This window comes from Argopecten irradians, chromosome 1 (genome assembly GCF_041381155.1).
Source record: "Argopecten irradians isolate NY chromosome 1, Ai_NY, whole genome shotgun sequence".
NCBI classification, from domain to species: domain Eukaryota; kingdom Metazoa; phylum Mollusca; class Bivalvia; order Pectinida; family Pectinidae; genus Argopecten; species Argopecten irradians.
Genome location: NC_091134.1, coordinates 13,188,622 through 13,213,499, shown reverse-complemented (window position 1 = coordinate 13,213,499; position 24,878 = coordinate 13,188,622). Strand labels below are relative to the sequence as shown.

General features: G+C 33.0%; 1 protein-coding gene across 1 annotated transcript; it reads right to left on the bottom strand.

Annotated features, from left to right (window-relative positions):
- Nucleotides 1–1,210: 1,210 nt before the first annotated feature.
- On the bottom strand, nucleotides 1,211–24,277 carry LOC138307938 (xanthine dehydrogenase/oxidase-like). Its single transcript, XM_069249196.1, is given in 30 exon segments — nucleotides 1,211–1,451; nucleotides 1,748–1,915; nucleotides 2,376–2,462; nucleotides 2,950–3,064; nucleotides 4,477–4,529; nucleotides 4,793–4,867; nucleotides 5,697–5,825; nucleotides 6,695–6,790; nucleotides 7,400–7,481; nucleotides 7,776–7,921; nucleotides 8,124–8,315; nucleotides 8,852–8,938; nucleotides 9,262–9,349; nucleotides 10,637–10,706; nucleotides 11,497–11,560; nucleotides 12,048–12,269; nucleotides 12,906–13,025; nucleotides 13,688–13,866; nucleotides 14,613–14,790; nucleotides 15,713–15,857; nucleotides 16,302–16,480; nucleotides 16,841–16,947; nucleotides 17,305–17,398; nucleotides 17,910–17,986; nucleotides 18,231–18,401; nucleotides 18,957–19,092; nucleotides 22,028–22,089; nucleotides 22,471–22,597; nucleotides 23,597–23,706; nucleotides 24,241–24,277. Coding segments are annotated over 30 exon segments (3,549 nt in total). The 3' UTR covers nucleotides 1,211–1,298.
- Between the last annotated feature and the right edge of the window lie 601 nt (nucleotides 24,278–24,878).

Genomic DNA, 24,878 nt, shown 5'->3' with positions numbered 1-24,878 from the left:
GTTTCATATCATATGGCATGGCATTTTGAATTTGTTTTAAATTGTGGACACAATTAATAACATGACGAATGTATGGGAAAAAAACTTTTACCGTGTTAAAAAAACTAATAAGTAAATAATGTACCATGATGGTTAATGGGTATGCAATAAAGAATATAACGTCTTTTACAAGCCTTCATGATACATATATTCACAAGGTACACACGAGAGGTCTCCAGGGTATTGTTAGAAAATACTGCATGTCATTTGTGCTTTTGTTAAAGGATGAATAGATAAAAACACACACAAATATGAGTAAAGTACCCATTATCATAAAGCAGACTTCGACTTAAGAGTTTGCTCCGCCAATAAAAATGACATAATGTAAGACTACTTTACTTAAGACTGTTTTATGATCTTAAGTCGATATTTAATACTTAAAAATTGGAGAAATATGAGCAATGGCGGATTTTGGAACCTCACGCACATTCCATCCATATATCGTGGTACGACGGTTTAAACTTATTTCTTATAATTTATCTTGAATTGTAGTACAACTGATTAATGCTGGCGTTACCCACTGGTATCAAATTCGCATTTTATTTTATGACTATAAAATATCAGTACGCCCTCCTATTACCTAGAAATTTGACGTTTCATAACCATTTTATATAAAACAATCTAGATAATAATAAAATTTCTGAACAAATTACAATTCTTGACTGCACAATAATATACTGTACATTATGTAAACAGCTGATTTTGTTGGCTTCTTAATTTCGCGTTTTCCATGGTTAATGCCATTTTTACATTTTTTTTTATTTTCGGAATTCTGATGAGGTTTTACAAGTTTAAAGCGAATAGTCGGACAAAGAAAGGATTAACAGTCGGATTAAGACATGCCAGGTTTGTTGGTCGAGGAAAACCGAAGAACCTGGAGGAAAACCACCGACTGGCAACTGCCTCATTTGGTGAAGGGTTTGTTGTAATATGTCGAGATATCTTCACCACTCGGCCACCGCGGCCCAAAGGCGATTTTGAGAAATATACTCTTACTGTATCCGTAATACGCAAAATTTAATTACGCACAAAAAATGATTGTGTTTTCAGTAATCATCAATTGCCATCTTAACAAAATAACATAAAACCCACATTGGTGCTTTCGTATTATGACCGATCTCAAAATGCAACTTTTCTAAAATAGATTACATGTACTGAAGTTTACCAATGTTGAAGCCATTTCATATTCCCCCTCTTTTATAAAATATTTGTGTCATACATGTATATTTTGGGACACGATGTCGTTGCAGTTAAATGTTTCAAGGACATGCGCATCTTATGGTTTCGACTGTAAGTGGAATGTTCAGACTTTTGACCGGAGGTAGTCCAGCGTCAGCTCTAGCTGAGTTGATAGCATTTCTTATTGCTGAGTATACCGAAATGGACAGAATTAGTGGTGGTTCGCCTATTCCCTGTAAATGGAAATAACATTTTATATAGCATTCATATATTGATTAATGGCTTGGTAGTAATCTTGAATTGTGCAACAAGGTAAGCGTAATTGATAATGTTACCCATGAACCTCAAACATTGCGTTTATCTAAGACAGTGAAAAGGGAAATGTTTTGAAAAACAAGGAACATTGAATAGCTAATAAAGACAAACCAAAGTTAACAAACAAAAACATTTTAGTCCTGAAAATGTTAAATGACGTTAATTTTCCATCAAAATGTTACGATTTGGTGGCCAAAAGGGAGTATGGACCTACCTTTGAAGAATATATAGCTCGATCATTCGGAGCATCCTTAAGAAGGGATATTCTAAAGTCTCTTGGAACACCTTTGACGTTTGGTATCTTGTAATCAACTGGACCAGAGACATTGTATTTACCATCGGAATCTACCAGTATCTCTTCAGTTGTCACCCAGCCATAACCCTGCCAATGAAAAAAAATAAATAAATGATGAATAAATAAATATATAACAATAAATAATACATCTATTACATACAAGCCATGGAAAGATTAATATAGATTTTTTATGACGGTGTATGGACAAACATTTTATGGTATAGACAAAAGCGTCAAACGCAAATACTTTTCACTTTTGTTCTGAAGTAGAATATTACATTATAGTATATAAACCTCTCGTATGTAGTCAATGAGAATCTACGACACAAATAGCAAATGTTGCAAATGTGTAGTAAGAAAGCGTTAAGATATTGTTTTCGACAAGTACATATGTATGTATTCCGCAACTACATATAGAAGGCAAAACACTAATGTTGTAACACTGAGTAGTCTATGAAGGTTTTACTTCAATGAATATGAGCCGACACTACCCAAATCTAAAATACTAATGAAAGTTAAAAAGGTTTTTGTGAAATATCCTGAATACCTGCATGAATGCTCCTTCTATCTGCCCTATATCTATTCCGGGATTTAGACTATTGCCGACATCCATTACAATATCTGTTCTCAGCACCTTAAACGCAAACGGAGACATTATATTACAAAATGAATAAATAATCTTTATATGCAGATATATTTAATAATCAGAATATGAGCATTTATGCGACGGGTTGCCTTGTTATTAATAAAAGACGTCTTGCAGCAATGCAAAGAATACTATAAACATTATTATTTTAGATAAGCAAATATAAGCTTAGTCAAAATGAATCTTGACCAGGTCTGAGCACTTTTAATTTCGCGCAGTTACCGGCTATATGTAAACGTTACTTTATAGAAAAAAACTAGTTGGTTCACTATTTTAGCATTAAAGGTCTTGATATTGTCATTTTTATTTTATGACGATCCCTTGTAGACCAAAATGCATATAACGATTAAGGACATAAGAGGAGATATACATTCTTGAAAATCAGAGTAACTCCCATTCGTTTTACTCCATTATTAACTGTGATATATCATAATTGAGATAAGGTTACGTGGTTAGTGAGTGTGATATGCCATACCTGGTGTTCACCTGTCAAACAGTCTATCTCCACCAAGGAACAGCCGGCACCATAAGAATAATAGTGATATGGTTCCCCTACTCCCTTCTCAAAGTCGCGATGATGTGTTCCTATCCTGTCAAAGAGATAATCACCTTTTATGACGTATATAACACATATGAAACATGTATTTTGGATTTGTATAGAAAACATATCTATAATGATCAAACATTTGTGCATTTTAATTAAAACTGCTTGTTGAAATATATGAAAGAGCTTTGATGGCAATATAAGTAATGAAAGAAGGATCATAAAATATAGTTTACTATGTCAATAAAGACGGGGAGGTTAATGCCCTCTTTGCCTCTGGCTAGAACTGACATCATGCCTCTCCCCCTCCCTGCATATCCTTAACGATACTTGAATGAAGCAGTTAACAGGATGGAGCCTTTTTTAGCTAGTACCTAATGGTGGCATACAGGGTGTCTCAAAAACATGTCTCGAGTTTGACGCTTTATACAAATGTTTTGATAGGCGGAGGAATTTGATCTATAGCCATATGACCATTAGAAAGGTAGTAATTTGCTCTGTACAACGATATATAACAAGCCGGACAAATATCTTTTTGTTACTACTTACAATGAAAATCGAGAGAAAGTCATATGTCGTTAATTTTGCGAGTTTTTGCAATAATTCTCAGTTAAAGAACTTGCGCGAGGTGTCGGCACTTCTGTTTGATTACATGATGAATTCTGTACCCGAATTTCCTCACCACCTCATAATTCTGTTAATCTGCTTCCTGGAGATGGACTGCATACCTGGGTGACATTTTCATAACGTTTCATTAAATAACGTAGGGGATATTCCGACCGCATTGTCGAGTGCAAGAACTCCAGCCTGGATCTTCATGGTGGTGGAAAGTCACTAAATTGTGACATTATCGATGATTTCATCATTTCTATTATGACGTCATCACACATAATTATGATGTAATCTGTACATTTGTAGCCAGTTAACTTAAATTCGGATACTGCTGCTTTCCAAGTCATTTTGAATCTTCAAAAAAAGTATTGCAAAAGGTATTACCTGTCAAAGTCGGGACATGTTTTCTGGACACCCTGTACATATACGTGTATCCACTTTATGGCTGTATGCCTTTATAACAGATGTCGTTAAAGAAGAAACATATCCGAATATCTCTGTTGTACAAGTTGGTAACATGCTGAACTATTTACAGTTCATGTAACGCACGAGTATGTTATACTAGGAGGATGTCTATGGCAAAAGCCACTAAACAGATAACCCACTCAATTATTATCAAAATATTGATGAATATACAAAAGTGTATTGTACATGTATAGTTAGCGTGGTTTCATTTTCTCTAAAGCATATTAACCTTAACCTTGTGAAGTTTATACAATTCTTTTTAATACCACAACAAATCACGTAAGAGACGTTTTAAAAGCTCCTTAAGTTATTTGCGGAATTCGCAACTTTCAATCCCAGAAAGTAAATCACGAAATAAACCATTCGCAAAATTAAACAAACCTGGCATAACCCGTGGCAGACAGACTGATTCTTTCAGCAAACGCCTTCTCAAGCTTGATGATAAAATATGAAAAAAAAATAATATGAGTTATTCTATTGTTCGTAAACCCTTTTTTAAATTGTGAATAACAAGCAGTATTTATCTATTCCTAAATACTTTTCATATATACATGTATATATATTACCATGTACCATAGATTATTATAACTTTAAATTATCTTATTTATGAATTATTCAGCATTATTAATTTTATCACTAAGCAAACAAAATAAAACCAGTTAATGATAAGCATTTGCATCTCTTGTAAAATCAATACCAATTCATTCCAGGACGACGTAGGGTTCTTCTGTTGAATTGGCGTTAGTCTTTCTAATATCGTTCTGCAAGCGTCCTGTAGAAATGTATTTTAGGATATAAATATTAGATCTTTATCGTACACACTAATGAAAGAGTCTGGTTCACAATTTACTACTTTAAGCTTTACATTTTTTCTACGATAATATTCCGTCTTTGCATATTACAGAGTTAACTCCCTTGTGGGTAGGTATCGATCGTTACGTCATAATTTTGTGAGTGCAATTCAGGTCATTTTCTCCGAAAAGTATGACGTTACACCAGCAAAATTATGACCTCACAATCAATACCTACCCGCAAGTGCAGGTAACTCTGTAATATGCAAATCCCAATTGATTTTCAAACGTTAATTCAGAAAAAAATGTTTAAATTGAAAAAAAAAATCAATAAACAAAATTTAAAAAAAAATTACATCGAACTGAAATATGGTAGGCACATTAAGTGAATTTGGCTGTTACAATGCTATAGCTTAGTGTTGTGTACTCAACAGTGCGGAATCGATATTAAGCATCGATCTCGACTTATATTTCAATGAAATCCCGTATGTAAACACGTACATGTATATGAATAACCCCAATAGTTTACGGGACTCGCCTCCAGGAGTCTTAGACCTATGCTTTTACTTGTTGACAAACGTTTATGAACTCTCTATATCCTTTTCTGTTAGGACTCAATATTTAAAGTAAAAAGTGTTTCAACTCATGTCAATATCGTACTTATAATATCACAGAATGCAATTTGTTCATCTCACAATCTAGACATTAATATTATGACATTTGACCCTTTTCTGAACAACTGCCAACCATGTTTCTTTTATGTCAGTGGAAATGTTTGCTGTCTTACGTTTGGATACATAAATGACCTACTTGAATTGCTAATCCGTAAATGTCGGCACTGAAGCTTGCTGATGTCGATACAGAATTGGGAATTATGTTTGTCGCAGTCTCAGAAATGTGAACCATATGAATCGGAACACCTAGTTCTCTTGAAGCAATCTACAACATGGTAATATGAATCATTCATTTTTACTACAATGTGTCTATATCAACATAATTAAACATATATTCAATCGAGACAAAACTTTCAATTTCACTTCCTGCCTAAAAAATAACGTAGCAATACTTCAGTGAAGATAGAGCACTCAAAATTCATTATTCAGAACTATTAATAATATCTATAAAATAACATAATTCATTGTCTTTTTATTATTCTCATTGTCGCTGTTTTATTATTAATATACTAAATATTCATGTATTTCTCATTGATGACGAAGTTCTTGAAAATGCATGTTTAAAGCACATGTGTGGCTATTATATTACCCTATTTTCCATGCTATTATATTCATATCTTATATCATATAATATCATATCTAGGATTTTTACTTTCATAGTAGATACCATTAGAACATTGTCTTTTCGCAGTGTTAAAACTACTTCTGTATGACTTATGTTTTTTAACGGTTTTAGGGCTCCGAAGTGATATTAAATGGGGTATTTATATTTTCCCTAATAATGAAAAGTACCTTTGACGTTCTGAAACGTTCTGAAATGAAATTTTAGAAACTTAAATGCTTAAAATGTAAATACTTCCCTGGATTCCAAACAAAGAGGTATAGTATTATCTTTATGAATCAGAAATACAAAGCCAAACCACTGTTAAGTGCAATCAAAGATCTTCACAAACGATAAATCTATGGAAGTATCAGGTATTATTGCCTATTCTGTTTTTGCACATTACAGAATATTCTGTCCTTGCTAGAAGGTATTGATCGATTCATACGTTTCAAAGAAAACGACGTGGACTTTGATAACCTACCCGCAAGGGGGACAACTCTGTAACATTGAAATACGAAACTGTGACGTACTTGAATAATTTTTGTATGGAGACCTTGTCCCATCTCTATACCTCCATGCGATATCATAACCGATCCATCTAAGTAGATATTCACAAGAGCGCTTCCCTAAAATGAAATAAACAATAAGTCTTATCAGATATATTATACACTGAAGAAGAAATGAAATATATCAGATGTTTTATGTTGTATCCTGATTTTGATAAATAACATGTTTTATATTTTTTATTTGTTATTTTTATTTTTAATGACATTTTTTAAGTTTTTATTATAAGTCAAAGGTCACAAAAAAACATCATATCGCTATATCTCTAATTTATCACATATGTATTTATAAATTATCACATACATATTTAAGATATTGCATATATTTATTGAAAACATCGCACATATATTTGAGTATATATTGAACATATATGTATATTTAGAACATTTATATATAGAAAATATTGAACAATTTCATATATATTTTTATCACATATATATATTTCAAAATATTGAACATGAATATTTATATCACATAAATATTGAAGAATATTGAACATATAGTTTTTTATCGAATTTATATATTTTTCAATTTTGCAAAGTTTGACCTGCCATACTTGTCTCCATTTGCTTGATATTATTATCGATAATTTCTTATATTAGCATATCTTTAATGCTTTATTGAAGGAGCTATTTGTTTCAGTCGTGTATGACAAACACTAGGTATTTTACCTGATTCGATGATTGTACTGAAGCGGTAACACCAGATTTACATGGCATCATAGTTATCCCCCTCTTCTTGTACTTATGAGACCTGCAATACGTTTCATGTATAGCGTAATTATACTGTAAAATCATTCGTGTCGCGACTAAATTTCGAGTTTTAATACAAAAATACCTTTTCATAATGCTTTAGATTTAAATTCGTGATTTACAGTTACACATCTTTATTGTACATGGATAAATTTAGTTGAAATTAATTTTCATAAATTGTAACCGATCACGAGAAAAAAATTCATGGTTTTTTTTTGTTATTAAACAGTTTTTTCCCCCAGCAAATTGATATTATGTAATTACTTGCATGGTGAAATTATCACCAAATGCTTACTTGTTGAAGAGACAGGTTTCTTCCCTTTGCTGTGCAAGCTTACTCTGTATCTGACACTCATCCATACATCGTTCCAAATTACACTTCGCCAGCAGTTGGTTGAAGTGGGTCGAGGCGCCTTCTGTGTACAAGTTCACAGATTGGACCTGAAATCAATCAATTATAAACTTTTCCACCCCCTTGCCCTGGTTCTCAGTCGGACAGAATATTAAATCTGCTGAGCATGTTTTCTGTTCAGTTTCATTCAACTTAATTTCTATTCAAAGAATATCCATAGCACATAAAACAAAAGTTCATTACAAACAACAACATATATTTTCAAACATGAGTTTTGAGTTAAAGAAATACCTGCTCCAATGACATGGTTAGTGTTTCCGCTACATCTGCAAGAATTGACTCTATAACGAAAGCCGCCTCTGGCGCCCCATATCCTCGAAATGATGTATTTGAAGGCGTATTGGTTCTGCAGACATGCCCTTCCACTCTAAGATTAGGGAGTTTATAACTACCGTCTACATGTAGCATGGCTTTGTTCAAGACCTTCAAAGTAAATAGAAGTCAGGTGACCAACATTACTAAATGCCTTAGTAGTCAGCTGTATAGACACAAAAAGGTAAAAATATCGGAGATGTTTTTTGTATAAAGAACAAATAAGTCGTGGTGGTCTTGCAACACATTGAAGACAGCAATGTATCTTGAGTGATAAACAATAAGGGACGCTCAATGGAAAATGAAATGTGTGCTAATTAGACTTAACTGGACATAAAGATGAAATGACTCGGGTTGAGACCGAGATTCAAATCTATCTACTTACCATCATGGACATAAATGTACGCTTACAACGAATTCGTGGTTTTAACGTAATAGCTATCATTCACGTCAATGTTTTTAAAGGTCTATTATATGTGTATAACGCACTTTTCCTATAACGAAATAATGTCGTTGGTCCCAAAAGGTTCATTATAACAGAGGTTTACATATGCATATAATGTTAATTTTAGATGAAAAAAAGAAGGAAAATGGTTAAACAATTAAAACAAAACAAAAAAAATGAATCTATATTGTTTATACGTTACCGAAATTGATGTATCTACAGAATATCAAGCATCGATGAACATCTGTAGTGTAACCGCTTCTAAGCGACCGCTCTTACTAAATCCAACCTGATAACGGATTTATATTGACAGATTAAATGAATTAATATATTCTCATCCGAGGAATCGCTAATAAAGTTATGCGATTTATGATTGTTTCAAAGAGCTCATTTAAATGGTAAAATAAATACTAAATGTTGTGGTAATTCAAATTGGAAACGGTAGCTAGCAGGATACTCAAATAACATACTGAGCTTTATATTCATCAATACAATTTCCAATAATAACAAAGATAAATTGAAATATAAAATGACGTCATCTGGTTATATGTCATTTGATTGGCTGATACAGTGCTATATAATATTAACATGCCCCGATAAGATGGTGTTTACCTTGTATTCGGTAAGAACAGGATGACGTTTTCCACTGATCATCATATCTATAGACCTATCGAATACACACCGTACTGGCCTTCTAAATCTGTGATGAGATGAATAATAAAGATTTAAAGAGTACTCGGAAAAACCGTTTGAAAATATCAAAGATTTTTTTTCCTTTTTTTTCCTTTTTTTTTCTTTTCTCTTCAAAGCAGTAGAGAATCACTTAACCACCATCTAATAGCAAATTTTCTTTTTTAAACTTTTTCTATTCTACTTCAACACATACACCTGCACAATATACAATATACACTTTTAACAAATGCATACAGTACACACTTATCAATTATACGTTTACATGCAAGCAAACATGCAATAAACACTTTATATACATACATACAGACATACATAATTCATACATACATACATTCATATATACATACGTACATACACCCTCACATACATACATACATGCCGCACACAAACAAACACACACACACACACACACACACATACATACATACATACATACATACATACATACATACATACATACATACATACATACAAACGCATATTACATATTGATATAATTTGCATAGCTGATACTGTGTTTTATTCTCATTTTCTCATCACGGTGATTACTTTTCTTTTGATTTTTAATACTATATATCACATGTCAATAACAATGTTGTATTAAAATATCAAAGATTGAATAACAAAATAAAAGAACGGTATCAATATATTCCATATCCCAGCTACTCAGTGATGAGCAAAATAATGGAGACCCCTTAGGTCAGCTGCAAAGTGTGTGTTATTCAAAACAACTGGTTTTTTTCTGGATTCATGGTATGTCAGAGGTCTAAGGCGAATGGTGAAACTTAAAATAGGTATCAAGCTAAATTTCCAGTGTAACATCAGTAGTGTAATTAAATCCCGCCCTGATACAATAACGATTATAGTAAGCATGATATAGTTTGACGTTTCTGTTTCTAATGCAGACTGATGTAACAATTAAGGCTACGTAATCAAGACATGGCTGATGTATGATGGGACTTTTTTCTATAAAAGAAGTCTTCATTGTCTCTTTTTCAACGCATTTAATTCTTTATATAAGTATTTATGCCGTTGGGTTTTTTTTAAACTTCATCGGGATATGAAAGAAATTTTGTTTGCAAACTGTATAAATTCGCGATTCTCTCAAAAGTTACAAACGAAATTTATTTTCAATGCTTACTTTTTGATTGGAAGGGTTCATTAAAAATGCATCGGGCAATCAGAAAGCCAGATTAAGTATGAAAACAAAGAAAGAATAATTATTTATATTTGTAAAAATAAAATAATTAATAGAATAATTAAACCTATTTTCAAGAATGATCAGTGAACTTACCTGTTTGCCGCAATTGCCGCAGGACCTAAGGCAAACATCACTCTGTATTCTTTGCCACCGAAACCACCACCTGAATTAATCCGTAGCTTCTGGTGTTAATATTACAGATATAATATCGAAACTGGTGCCTTAGTTCCTATCTACTTTAACATTGGCGTTTTGACAATACATTTCCCTATACAATCACCGTTAAATAATAAGCAACATACATAGATTGAACGACGACGTTATACATATATCCGTTGGTATTTTGACAACCTCGTTTTCAGAAATGTTTCAAAATTAATGTCATCAATAATCACGTGACACAAATCTTGTGTGAACCATCGATTTCCATTAAAATGTCGGAATTGTTTGTGTTCTCACGATGGCAGCCATTTTTATAAAAAAAACGTACGGAAACACTATTGACAAGGTTGTGGATGGATATATGAACAGAAAGGTCATGTGTAAGTAAAGCATATATGTAAGTATATAGATAAGTACAAATTTAACCTCATTTTTCAATTAATGTTTTGTTGATTTAAGAAAAGAGTATTCTAAAGTAAATCGGTTAAATATGTAAATTATATTCAACAAAAGCGCCGCTTGATCTAGCGATGTTTTGTTATCGTGAAACGATGTGCAACTATCATTTCCGTAAAGAAAATTGTTATTTTTTCATAGGCAGGGTTCATTGTGGGAATATTAGGGAGTCCTACATTTGGGAGTTTTATAAGGTATTGTTATGATACGAATTCTACATATTAAATAACTACAAATTAAGAAAACTGTAAACAGTATGTACTTTTATATGATATACTTCAGAACCAGTCACTAGGTATACCAATTTATCTATAGTTAGCTCTAAATGTACTCACCCAGTCGTCTCGTTCTTACTGTTATGCGATTCTCAGGAATTCCCAAAAGCTCTGAAAGTGTTTTCTATCAAACAAAAGATTATATATACTATGCAAATGTTTCTATTTTATCTTTGTATATACATAAACATATCTTAAATGACACGTTGAGTGGTAATTTACTGTTGCATATTATAGTTTATCTGACAGAAATTGGAATTAATGAAATATGAACAATTGAAAGAAACTTTGGTTTTTAGGATATAGCCAAATAAAATCAATAAAAATATTATTTCAAATTAAGAAGCCTTCTCCAATCAACATGAAATATTTACAGGTGATGGTATACATACAATAGGTAAAAAATATTAATTGAATTTATCAAAGTACATAATAACAAGATATACTATATATTTTAATGTTATATAATGTTCAAAATCTTCTTCATAACTTAATTCATAAATGATTGCACACGTTCTAATACATGACAATTTAGTTCCAAAACCAAGTTTTAAAAAAACTTGATAGTTACAAAAACAATATTGAATTCTGATACACAATATACGCCATACCTGACAAAACTTCTGAGACTGTGTTGTAACAAACACTTCAAGTTGATCACCGTCACGTGGGTATACGACTGCTGCTATAGGTTCCATATACATATGTTCCTGATAACCTGACTGGATCACGCCGTCACGCACAAAGTCACATATACCAAATGTCTGCATGGGATTTCCGTCCTGTATTGGTTTTGTGTTGAATGGCAGAAACGATTCCTTCTCAATAGCGTCCTTTTCAAGATAAAAGTATGAAATATCATACAAAAGACATACCGTTATATACGTGAATTGTTTTTCGCGATTTTATGAAGAAATGCTATATAGCAAACGAAATGGTACTATACATTGACATCGTAAATCCATAATACAATACACATATGCTTAATATAATTTCGTTACTACAATAGAACATTATCTCGATTGGACATGCAGTGTGTTGAATCTATTGTTGTTTTCTTTCGAGTAAGATCACATATTCGCTTTTCAAATGAAGCACAATTTGTTATAAATACTCATGGCACGCGATTCTGTCGGTGGTAAGAAATATTTTGCCATTTTGAAAGATTTTATTTGACCAACGGTTTTTCAATAACACTATATAATAAGTGTACTTCTACTCCAAGAGCTCATCTTTTTTATGTACAAACCAAGTCCATTATTTTGCTTGCCAAAACTAAAGGCTAACAGAAGTCAATTAAAATGTTATATTTGGGATTGCCTTTACTTACACTCATATAGATCTTGTTCCTTACGTAAACGTCATATACTTCCGACGAAAATCATACGAAAGAATATTACCAATAATGTATTAAAAATCATATACATATTTAGTATTTAGAATTACTTTTCATAAAACTTATTAAATACCTGAATTGTCAAAATGGAAGGGAGATCTTCATATTTCACATCCACCATTTTTGCGGCCTTTTTTGCTGCATCTTCTGACTCTGCCACTACAGCTCCCATTGGCTGGCCGAAGTAATGCACCTTAGTAAGTAAACCAGTATGACAAAATTTGGTATACTTTATGTGTAATGTTTGCAGGTTTTTCATTTTACTTAATTATTTTTGTAGATTAAACATGATGCACAAAAACAGACAGGGTCATTTAAGGACGTGTCATGCTAGGGAGGCGAAGAAAACCATACTAACCGGAAAACACACCCAACCAGCGGTTCTTGTTAACCGTCTCACAATGTATTCGATATCGAAACCAAGAAATGGTCCAGGAGGACTTGTAATGATATGTTTGAACAAATATGCAATAACGAAAAGGTAAATAGCTTTCATTTCCAATTATCTTTTTTCGTTATTCTGAACACATCTTATGTTAAAATTATTCTCATATCGCACGTGCAAATGGAAAATTTGTGAAATTCGCCGTTGATAGGTTTTGTTGGTCGGGTAATGATTTCATAAAAATGACTGCGTTGATGCAATAACCAACGAGTCTGATTTTTTACCAAAAGCCTCAGATCTTGTTACGATCTTGTAACACTTTTTGTCTCCAATATATGACAACCGCCCTACGTAAGCTTCGGCCTTACAAAACAGGTGAAGTGTTAGTGGACAAATGTCGGAAATTAGCCGAAACGCATGCAAACAAGTAAACAAACCTTCATAAAGTAATGATATAATATCAAATTTACCTCTTGAGTTGCAAATAAAACATCATCTTGAACATACGGGCCCCATTTGTTCGTCCCGGGTATCCATTTCGAATCCACGAAGTCTATGTAGCCAGGAACTTGCATTGCTTTTGTTACATCTAATGAAAGAATGCGAGCATGCGCTCTTTTGCTGCACACCAGTTCGACGTACAACTCATCTGAATAAGAGATATACCGTAAATGTGTATATTCTGGAGAGCGGAAATTTTCGCTGAGCAGATTTTAAATTGTTTCGCTGAGCAGATTTTAAATTGTTTGCTTCGTGCTTAATTCGGCACTGAGCAACTACAATGAAATAATTCACATATAAAATATTTACTTGTTAATATGTTCGCGCCTGGATGCATTAAAGAAAACAAAATAGGCAAATTTTATATTCCCAAGCCTCTTTTTTTCGGTACATATATGGGAGCTTTGTTTCATAAAGAATAAGTAAAGTCACGTTTATTATATTGTTATATACTTTTCTGACTTTTCTGTTTTCTTTTTTGGCTCTTTTAAGTCATCAATGGTGGCAGCCACATGCATCATTTGATTAAAACAAAATTGATGATTTTTGTCCCCCAAAATCAGCCAGAACATATTACTTTCGTACAGTCATTGACCACTATATTCTATATACAATAATGAAAGTAAATACGAACGCATTTCGTCTGTTCAAGAAAACCAAAAAATATTTTACCACAAAACTGAAAGTAAAAACCATTACATAAAAGTGTATGCTTGAAGTAACATTGTTCCGTTACCACTTCTAAAAAATGAAATCAAAAGTTTACAAATTATAGTCCCCTTCCACGCATCACGATAAATTAAGTAGTTGTGTTTGTTTAAGTATTTATCTTTGCATAGTTGAATACAAGCAGGTAAAGGTATTATGTGGTTTATACAAATGAAAGATATTTACTTTTCGATGGCGGGATATCTGCAGTAAATGTTGCTTCGCCTGTCACCAAAGAATACCCTGCCACATTGGGAATTGGTTGTCCCACGGCATCGTGGTCCGCATGTGTAGGACAGGCTGACTCCCAAGCCTGTATACCAGTAACTGTTCCCCAATCATGAGCGTCCTTGTGTTCATGTACCTATGGGATTATTTTCATTTTGATGATTTAATCAAAATACCTTTTTTATAACTTTATATTAACCAGGCAAAACATAACAATCGCAGGTATTGCCAAAGTCGTTATCATACTATATTGGCTAAATCAAAAATCTTAAATTTATATTGAAATATAAGATCTGAAATCACTAAATGTGAATATTAGTCGCATAGTTTTGTAAAAGAAGAATGACTATCTAGATGAAAACTTTCTAAGGAATTCAATCGATATAATGTTATGTGAACACAATATTGTTCAAGTTGTGATATAAACAACTTAACACGCACTGGTTGTTCCTTCCTGGTGGAAAATACAATATAAATCGAACTTAACCATTATTATCACAAATTGGGAATTTAATCTCAAAGGAAAACTGTAAACTAAGTAATTGTGGATTAAATATTGCGCCATGCGATTAGAAATCGGGAAAAAAATCACCACGCACGAAGATACGTTTAATAACAGCTTAAAAACAAAAGAACCAATTCGCGTAATTAAATCGCTGAGAAAGTAAGTTGATTTACAGCAAGAAGTAGGACTTAAATATTTGTGTTCCTTTAATTTGTACTTACACAATTAAAGGCCCACTACCTTTCCGAAACAGCTTTTAATTTTTAAAATGGGAATGTAAAACGAGATCTATAATTTTGTAGAGTCGCAAAAGTTATCAATTTACTGTTAATACTACACGCATCATCAACTTCTGAACAATTAAATTAAATTAAATTAAATGTCAATTTTCATAACGCAGGTCGTCTTACGTTTCCGGCTGTCGTCCTAAATACCGCGCGGTAGTTGACTATCACTGCGCCAGACGACAGAACATCTAAATGACTCTCCACTGCTATCATATATATATCGCAGGAAATCAACAGATGCGTTCTTTGTTTGATGGCATTCATACCTCATTTGATATCTGTTTCCAGAACTTCTTGAAAAATCCCAATGACAGCTTAAGTTTGTAATTGTTTACATTTTCTGTTTGAGCACTCTTGATTTCTTCTGTCAGTGTATCCAATTCTTCTTTACAGGACGATGCATCAGGTTTTCTGCACAATCATACATGATAATTTAGTCAAATATGTCTATAAAAAGCACCGAAGAGACAGAGGAAGTATTGCCTTTATATTCAGGTGGTCTTTATACACTGGTTCAATTGTGTTGAAATTGGTCAATTGAGATCCTAGAAAAGTGGTCTTATTATGCAGGTAGACTTTATGCTGAGGTGTTCGTTAAGGTAAGTTTTATTGTAGTAATTTAAGATTTTAGCTTTTATATATCAAAAGTTTTAATTGCTATGCCATTATTTTCGATGCAAACACATATTCTATAATATGTTAACACGTGTTGGTATAAGTGGAAAACAATTATAATTCATAATTTAGTAACATTTTTTATAACTAATGCATGATGGAATAAATCAACGAAGAAAACTAATCACTCAATAAATCAATTGTTACTATTTCGTTTATATTCTGTGAAGGCATACTTACTTTCCAATAAGAACGGCTGCGGTTGTTGTTGCTATGAGGACTGTCCGTCCAATTCCGCCAAAACAAAGTCGTGATGACGTCACTTTGTCGTCTGCTAGAGTAACTGTAAAGCACGCGTTCACGAGAGCGTAGTCAAAACCTTTCCGCTTGGACTGTTTATAATAAAACGTTCTACAGAGCTGAAATAAATAAAAAAAACGTTTATATTTTTGATTATATTCAAGCTCGATATGGATTTTACAAGAAAGGAAACAGTAGAAATATCTCTAAATTTATATATGTCATAAATATATTATCGTAGTCTGCTTTATAACACAATTACATGTAGTATAGATTTATCAAGCTTCAAATCGCTAAATGTTAGTAGGAAAATACTGTCAAGCAACTTATTTCCGTGTTCGATTCACAAAAAATAAAAACACAAAATAAAAAGGTCCCTAAATAACCACACAATTGTTTCCATTACAGGTACAAAAGATATTATAAATTATTCGTGTGTTATACTGAACTTTATTCCAAAAAATCAAATAGTTTCTTACATGTGCTGTAGGTATACGTAGTAATATTATGACTTCACTGGTGCCAAGACGAGTTGTCCACGGCTCTGATTGGAAATCCCTATCAATCAAAACCTCACGCTGCCCACCTTGTAATATAATAAAAAGGGTAAAATTGATGTATAGGCCGACTGTTTGTTAATTTGGTGATGATTACCATTTTTGATATATATTATTCAGTTTTGAACGAGCTTTATTTCGTATGTACCGTCTATCAGAAAGCACCGTTTAAAACATTATTCTACTTTCGCTATACTATCGAGATAGCCACTGTGCAATAGATTTTGGCTTTTTTTCAATATTGTTATCAATTTCTTTATATAATTAGCTAGATCTGCGATGTCTACTAAACCATGAAATTAAAGTTACATGATATCAGTTCACATTAATTCCAAATCTATTGAGAGGAAAATACAAATTACGATTCCTCCATTATTCAAACTTACTAGAAGATGTTATCATTACGGAAGCACCAAGAGCTACCAACACTGGGAGCAGGTCTGATCGCGGATTACTCGATGCAATGTGTCCGCCTATTGTCTGTGGAAAGGATAGAAAGATAAAGTAAAGAAGGCTTCAAACAAACAGAGTAAAAGAGTACAAAGACAAAAAATTTACATATCACTAAGTGGCCTATATTAGACATTGGATACTGTATTGTATAGACCATTCGTGGGTACTACTGTTTGTAGGCAAATATGTTCATATTATCACTGTCGTTAAGTTAATTCCACCCGTGTGATATGCAATAGAGAAACTGAAGGCAGTTCAGTAGGGGGAAAAGCCGACCAATGACAGGCCTGCAGAGAGTAAGGCAGATTATATACAGATAGCGACATCCAACGTCAAAGTAAAACGCCACATAATTAAATACAGTGTTTCGTTATTTCATTCTGTTGATGTACATCACAAAGCCAAACTACTTGCACCTGTCTGATCTTTGGTCGCACACAGAGCCTTCAGTTTTGCAATGACACATTCCAGGGATAGATATTACGACTATAATATCGGGTATGATACTTCGCGACAAAACATTTAATAGAAACCATACCGCTGTATGCTTAATTTGATCTGATGCTATCCATCTCAAACTATTCCTCAGTGTCTGGAAGCAGGAATCTCTTTCGTCTGAAATAAAGTTATATATCGGTTTACGCTTGTAGGCAATTTTAGGATAATGTGATTTCAGACAAGCAATGACCCCCTTTTTAAACACTTTTTAAAAATGTATTCACCAAATTATCAGGTGGAAAATTTCAAACAGGTTTTTAGCTTTAAAATCAAATAAGTAGTTAAAGATGATATGAGTCTTTAATGTACATTTAATGACCTTTTTTCGCCTACTGAAATTATGTTGTAATATTATCCTCACCTGGTTTTGAAGTGGAGATGACATCTTCCAAATAATTCTCTAAGTAGGCTAGATCAATGGCAGCACCAACTTCAAGACAGTTATCTTGGTTTCGTATCACGTTCATTTCCTGCACATGTGAGCAGCATATTAATTTACTTCCGGTCATGTGACCTGTTCGTATACTGTCGCCTGTGAATCGAAGTCAATTGCATTGGGATTGCATTAGAAATAAACATTATAAAAGCGAATCAATCATATTTGTTTTTTTGAAGCAGAATAACTACACCGGTGCGTGAATTTTTACTTAAAATCTTTAATATCATTCATGCATATTATATATAAAAATGTTTGGATTGTCTCACAAATCATGACTCTTTGACGTGTAGATAAAAAGGATAGACATATTCTACCCAAGTGTCATAAAATTAGGTAATACCAGATTTTTATTATCCCTATGGTAAAAAATGCCAATCTTTTCCTATCCACATATGAATGGGTTTTTTCTTATACCTCACCGTTATTGTTACAGATATCCCGCCATTTTGATTTCTACAGTAAAAAATATATGACAGAGAGTGCAAATCAATCATCCAATTATGAAAACTGGTGTCTAAAGTTTGCGTTCAATTTTACTGAGAATTTAAGCAGCATTTTGGATAAAACCGTAACGTCACAGGGTTTATTAAGTGAATAGCCATTATTGCATGCGACCAACAAATATTGCAACACTCTATGGAAACACACCTATCGCGGTTGCTCCCATCACAAGTTTTGCATCTGGAAAATCCTTCATTAATCGAAGAACGTCCTGTAGATTCGTAGGGCGAATCCAAATATTATCCCCAGAAGTAAAATGTACGATTTTGGAAGAAGCAAGTTTCTGTTTGAAAATGACGAATACATATCAGTTGATAATCATCTCAAATGAGCGATTGATTTACATTAGATTCTACTTTTTGCGAATTTAGATTTGATTTTTGCAAAATTAAAAACAAAAAGTTTTGTTTTATGAATAAAAAGGTTTTAAGTTCCAAATGTCAAAATTTTTTTGCCAAATGTATTATCGTTCAAACATCCAGTTGATCATATTAGTTTTAACAGCTTTCCAAAACTTCTTTTCTGATCTTGTTTACATAACTTTGAAATAAGACTTTTGCCGAATATCAAAACGTGTTTACGTCCTATACATAATATACATATTTATGATTGGTGTTTGGTACGTTCATTGGATTAACACGCATTGTTCATTTGCAAACGATAATATGCATACTTGAAAAAGCTAAATTATTTATATAATTACCATTAGGTCGTGAGAAAATTGAGAGTTGCTCAGTGGTAAATTCTTTTGGTGACGTTTTTGTTCACATGTCTGCAATGAAGCAAAAATACTCTCGTGGAAAACGTAATATTTTTTGTGCGGGAATCACAACTTAGACATAAGCAGCAAATTTTGAGAAATTGCTTCCCATAAAAATACGAGAACTGACATAATAATGGTGAGACTCAGAGTAAACGAAATGTGTTAGATATGATTAAAAATATGTACAACTCCATAATCCAAGTGTGGAATAATAGTATAGTGTCTAGATGCCCAAACGTGTGATCATGAAAGGTGATTTTTTCGAGATGTATTGGAATTTCTAACACCACCTAACCATCACCAAGAACAAGAATTAACCCTGCATGTCTACTGTAACAATCGTTGTTCTCAAAATACATAGTACCGAAATATGAGAGTTTTAAGTTCAGATTTTCTTAAGGTGGTTTTATATACTCTTAATGGAAGGACAAATGTGTGGGAGGTCACGAATTGTTCAATTTTGTCTAACATCAGTTTTAAACAATAATATTCATTGATACTTATTACCATCACTTTATGTATATCTTCAATATCACCGCATGCCTTTTCCTAGAAGACAATAAAAAAGAAATGAACCTATTAAATTGACTGTGTATGTTTAAAGTTTTAGATTGTAATGTAAATTTTATATATAAGAGTCGACTTAAACAATGATGAATTAGCAATCCAACATAGTAAACAAATAGAGGTAACTTAAGAAGGATTCCTCAATCAAAAAATCGATCAAGATTTAGTTCACGCTAAATTATCAATTAGCAATAGATTGCCAACAAGATCAAGGTAATCAATATCCCTTTGGCGTTGTCTTGGAAAACAAAAGACTAAAATAGTTCTTATGGCTATAATTTCTTTTCGAAATTCAACTTTTGCCGTGTTTAGCAGGAATACTCCTTGGCCGTTAGGGAAGGGACAACCAACTCTTTACAATGGAAGACAGTCCACACCCAATACACACAATTACGTGACGTGACAATAACACATATTGTGATGACGTCTGCAGTTTTGGCAGATGATTCCGTGGTGATGACGCAATGCTTCTAAACAACTGATTCTCATTTTCTTTTATATATGACAGAACCAAACGGAAAAAGGATTCATAAATAGTCATGAAATACAGTAAAACCCCTCTAACTCGAACCCGGATTCCTCGAATACCCCCTATTCGTCGAACTGGTCGTACGGTCCCGACCGTGTCCCTATATAATCTATGTAACAAAACCCCGGATAGCTCGAACAGCTATTCGTCGAATACCCCTTATTCCTCGAACAGAAATATATCCCCGATTCAGCAAATGCATAGTATCTACCCATGCATTCGTCGAACAGATGTTCGGCCCTTGATAAATTTTACCTGTGTCACACCTGATTGCACCGACCGTCACGGATAATAGCTCACGACCTGTGTTTATACAGGTGTCGTATCAAGCCTTTCGCTAATTAAGGGATTAACGCTGTCAGTATTACCTACCTTCACGATCGCCAGTCGTTGTTTGATGCAAACTTTATTTGAATATTTCAGAAAAGGCATTGAATTATCGATGTCTCTCTCGTCATAATCTTCGCTTAAATACAAAAATACGGAAGATGTTGATTCGTGAAATGACAAATGAGTTGGAAGAAATCGCTGACGTCCGACTTCCTGTATAAGTTCAATATTTTTTTTTATTTCTGTGTTGTTTTTTCTTCAAAAGATATAAACGATACCAAAATTTGATAGTGCTAAGTACAAATCACATTGACCCATGTTAGATTTTATCAGTGCGTTCCGTATCTTTTCCCGCATATTGTATTTTCGTAACTTTCTTCGTGAACACGTGTAACCTAACGCTTTTACAAGGTAGACATAGGTGTCGTTGTTTGTTCATAACTATGTTGGTTAATAACTTTATAGTGTGTATTTATTTTGTAAATGTGTTAAATGATTTTTGTTAATTAAATCATCGAAATTGTGGACATTGTCTGTTTCAACCAATATGGTATTTTGTACTACGTTTGACGATCGTTTACATTTGATTTACTTTGTCATCAGTATTTTCAAACCTTCAAATTATGTAATACATATTTTTTCAACTTGATATTGCTATCAAATACACTTTCATCAAAAAAATCTAAAATGCTGAAATTACGGTAATTAAAATGTCATTGCAATATATTGTTTGTCAAGGGAGACCGGAAATTTTGACTGTCAACGGTCGATCATGACCAACCTCGGATGAGTCGAATACCCTGTATTCCTCGAACTATTGATCTGGTCCCCTGCTGTTCGAGTTATAGGGGTTTTACTGTATTTTTTATCTATATATCTCATTTATATCTCTTTATATCTAGTAAAATGTCTTGATGAATAATAGTTATATTTCATTTCGTGAAGTGGAAACTTTTGATATTTAAAATATCAAATTTATGTTCCACATTCTTTGCTAAATGTACTCATAACAATTAACACAGAGCTTACCTTACAGAAAGGTTTAAACGACTCTATAATAGATCTGTATCCAGTACATCGACATAGGTTACCTGAAAACGCATTGCAATTGTACAGATTATTTACATTTATATATATATAATTCACTTTCTCAATACTAATGAATCTTAATACGATGTTTTCGATAAACGAAAACGACATGTGGCTAAAGAACGATTTATCGTCGATTAGTCCCACATTCCTGTTATCGTGACGTCATCTTTTAATATGATTTTTGTGACGTCATACAGAATCAGCGGAAGAAGGGACTAAACGACGGTAAGTCATTCTTTACCCACATGTTGTATTTGTATTTTTTTGTTAGATGGGCGTAACAACCGACAATGACGTCATTATAGTTTATAAAATAATAACGGAAACCTTCATTGCAAACAAGATTAAATTATGATCGAATCATGATCAGTTATTCGTACCTTCCAGAGTTTGTTCTAGACGATCTTGTGTCGGCTTCCTACCCCCTCGTGTGAGTGTGTATACAGACATGACGATTCCGGGGGAACAATATCCACACTGGACACCATGACATGCCACCAAATTCTCCTAATGGGAATTGTCACCATAAAAGGAAACAGGTTTAACAGTCTATATATGGATATGTTAGTACATAAAAAACAAAACCAGACAGATTTGCTTTGCCTTTTGTCTTCATTTGCGCCAGAAGACGCTTGCGGCAAAGTCTGTGTTGTTTTACATTAATGTAAACTAACTTACTTGCGATATAATATCACAAGCGATTATAATCTGAGAAAAATAAATTGCCGAAAAGATATTTCAGTAAAGAGATCAATATAGCTCTTCAACAGTAAAATGCGCAATGAAATCGCAGAGAAAAAGTGATTAGGCCTGATAACGCAAAAATGTTTGTTTATACAAGATCCGTCACATAACCGAAAACTAGTTGGAAGAAATGATAAAAGGTCAAAGAGGATATAAAGTCGTAACGCAGCTATGATTGTGTATCGAAAGAAAAATAAATGTAAGAAATGAGCAATAAAGTGATATTGACCCATTCGCATGGTATACGTACTCTATTGAATTTTATCAATGAGAATAGCGGAGAATATGAGTATATCTATAATATATATCAATTATGGACATTGGTTGAAGTCATTATTTTAAATTCTTGTGTCTTGTATCTTTTAAAAATGTCATAACCAATCTTTAACATGCATATGAATTACTAGCAAAGCATTGGTCAAAGAATGCAACCCTGAAGAATGCAGTGTTTGACAATCAAGTTCAAAAAGGAATAATAACTTGATGTTTCACTAAGTCATTATTCCTCTGTTAACTTCATTACGCAAACGTTGAGTTCTTCAGAATGGCGTCATATGGTCAATGCCTTTCTCGACTGGTAATTAACATGACATGAGATATTGTTTTTATGACGATTAAATACTGACCATAGAAACTAAATATCTGATATAAAAATTAAGGACCTTTGGTTCATTCCATACGGTATTATTTATTCTACCAGGGTGGTCCATAAATGACATACACGTATTTGTATCTGACACATTTGCTGACACAGTTCCTTACCTGTATCGGATGTAGTCCAGTTTGCTGACTTCCTAAGCCCTCAATTGTAGTGACAGCGCAACCATGAAGATAACAGAGTGGAGTTATACAAGCGTTGACATTTTTGTATCAGTACAGAGTCAAAGATAAATTGACGTATTTGTTTTTCTGTGATACCATTTGTTATCACTATGACACATTATATGTGTTAGTTTTCTTATATAATAACTTAAATATTATTACGAGTCATAGATTTAGAAATAAGCGAAATTAATGGCTGCCATGGCTTAGATGAAGGACAATTATAAAATTCATATGAACTCACCTCTGTTCAGAAATCTATTATATCCGTCTCGTAGATTTTATCCGAAAACGTTTAGATCTTGTGATAAAGAACTGAATTAAGACCCGTTCATTTTATAGCTTAATTTTGCATCCTATAAAAATATTTAAGAATGAATGGAAATAGTCATTAAACTAATGCCCAATACCATACAAAATGCTAGAAATAAATTTCAATTCCAATGAATTTCTTATTTCTTTGATTTTTTTTTTGAAATGATTTTCGTCTTATTTGTAAATTGAACATTCGAGAGCAGCACGTACGAAATTTGCTTTTATAAGATATAAATATTTATCATATGGATCTACTAAAAAAGGATACCTAACATCATCCCGACCTGGGATCCACCATGACGTCATCACAGTACAGGCCCAACATCCTCCTTGGGAACATCCATTCTTCGTTCCAGTCAAACCGACTTTAATGCATTTAAGGTGCACAAGATATATTGCAGTGTTATCATGTCCATTCTAATGTCAATTGAGAAATTGGTGATCAATTTAGATTTCCTTTCTTTTAAGTAAAATAACAAATCTGCCAAATGTCAGACGATCGACCATTAACGATGTCGTAATCGATTGATTACTTAATAAGCTCTTTGGTATAATTTGTTATGTGTTGTTGGTTTTAATTATTGTTTATTAATTATGTAATGTCCATTTGCTCATAACGTCATGGTTGAGTCATATGGCCATCGTTCTTCTTGTAATTAACTGGCACAGCAGACAATCTTTGTTGGCATTTGTGTATGAAGCTACATATTCTAATATACATATAAAGAACCTTTGATTGGGTTCATGTGGTGATATATCGCCTTGATCGAATCTGATATTATCTAAAAAAAAGCCCTTTGGCATTAATTTACGTTACCAAGGTGAAAAAAAAACATACTGTTGACCTATACAAAGGTCCATAATTGATCAATATGGCCGAGGTATGCTGCTTCAAAAGGATACGGCC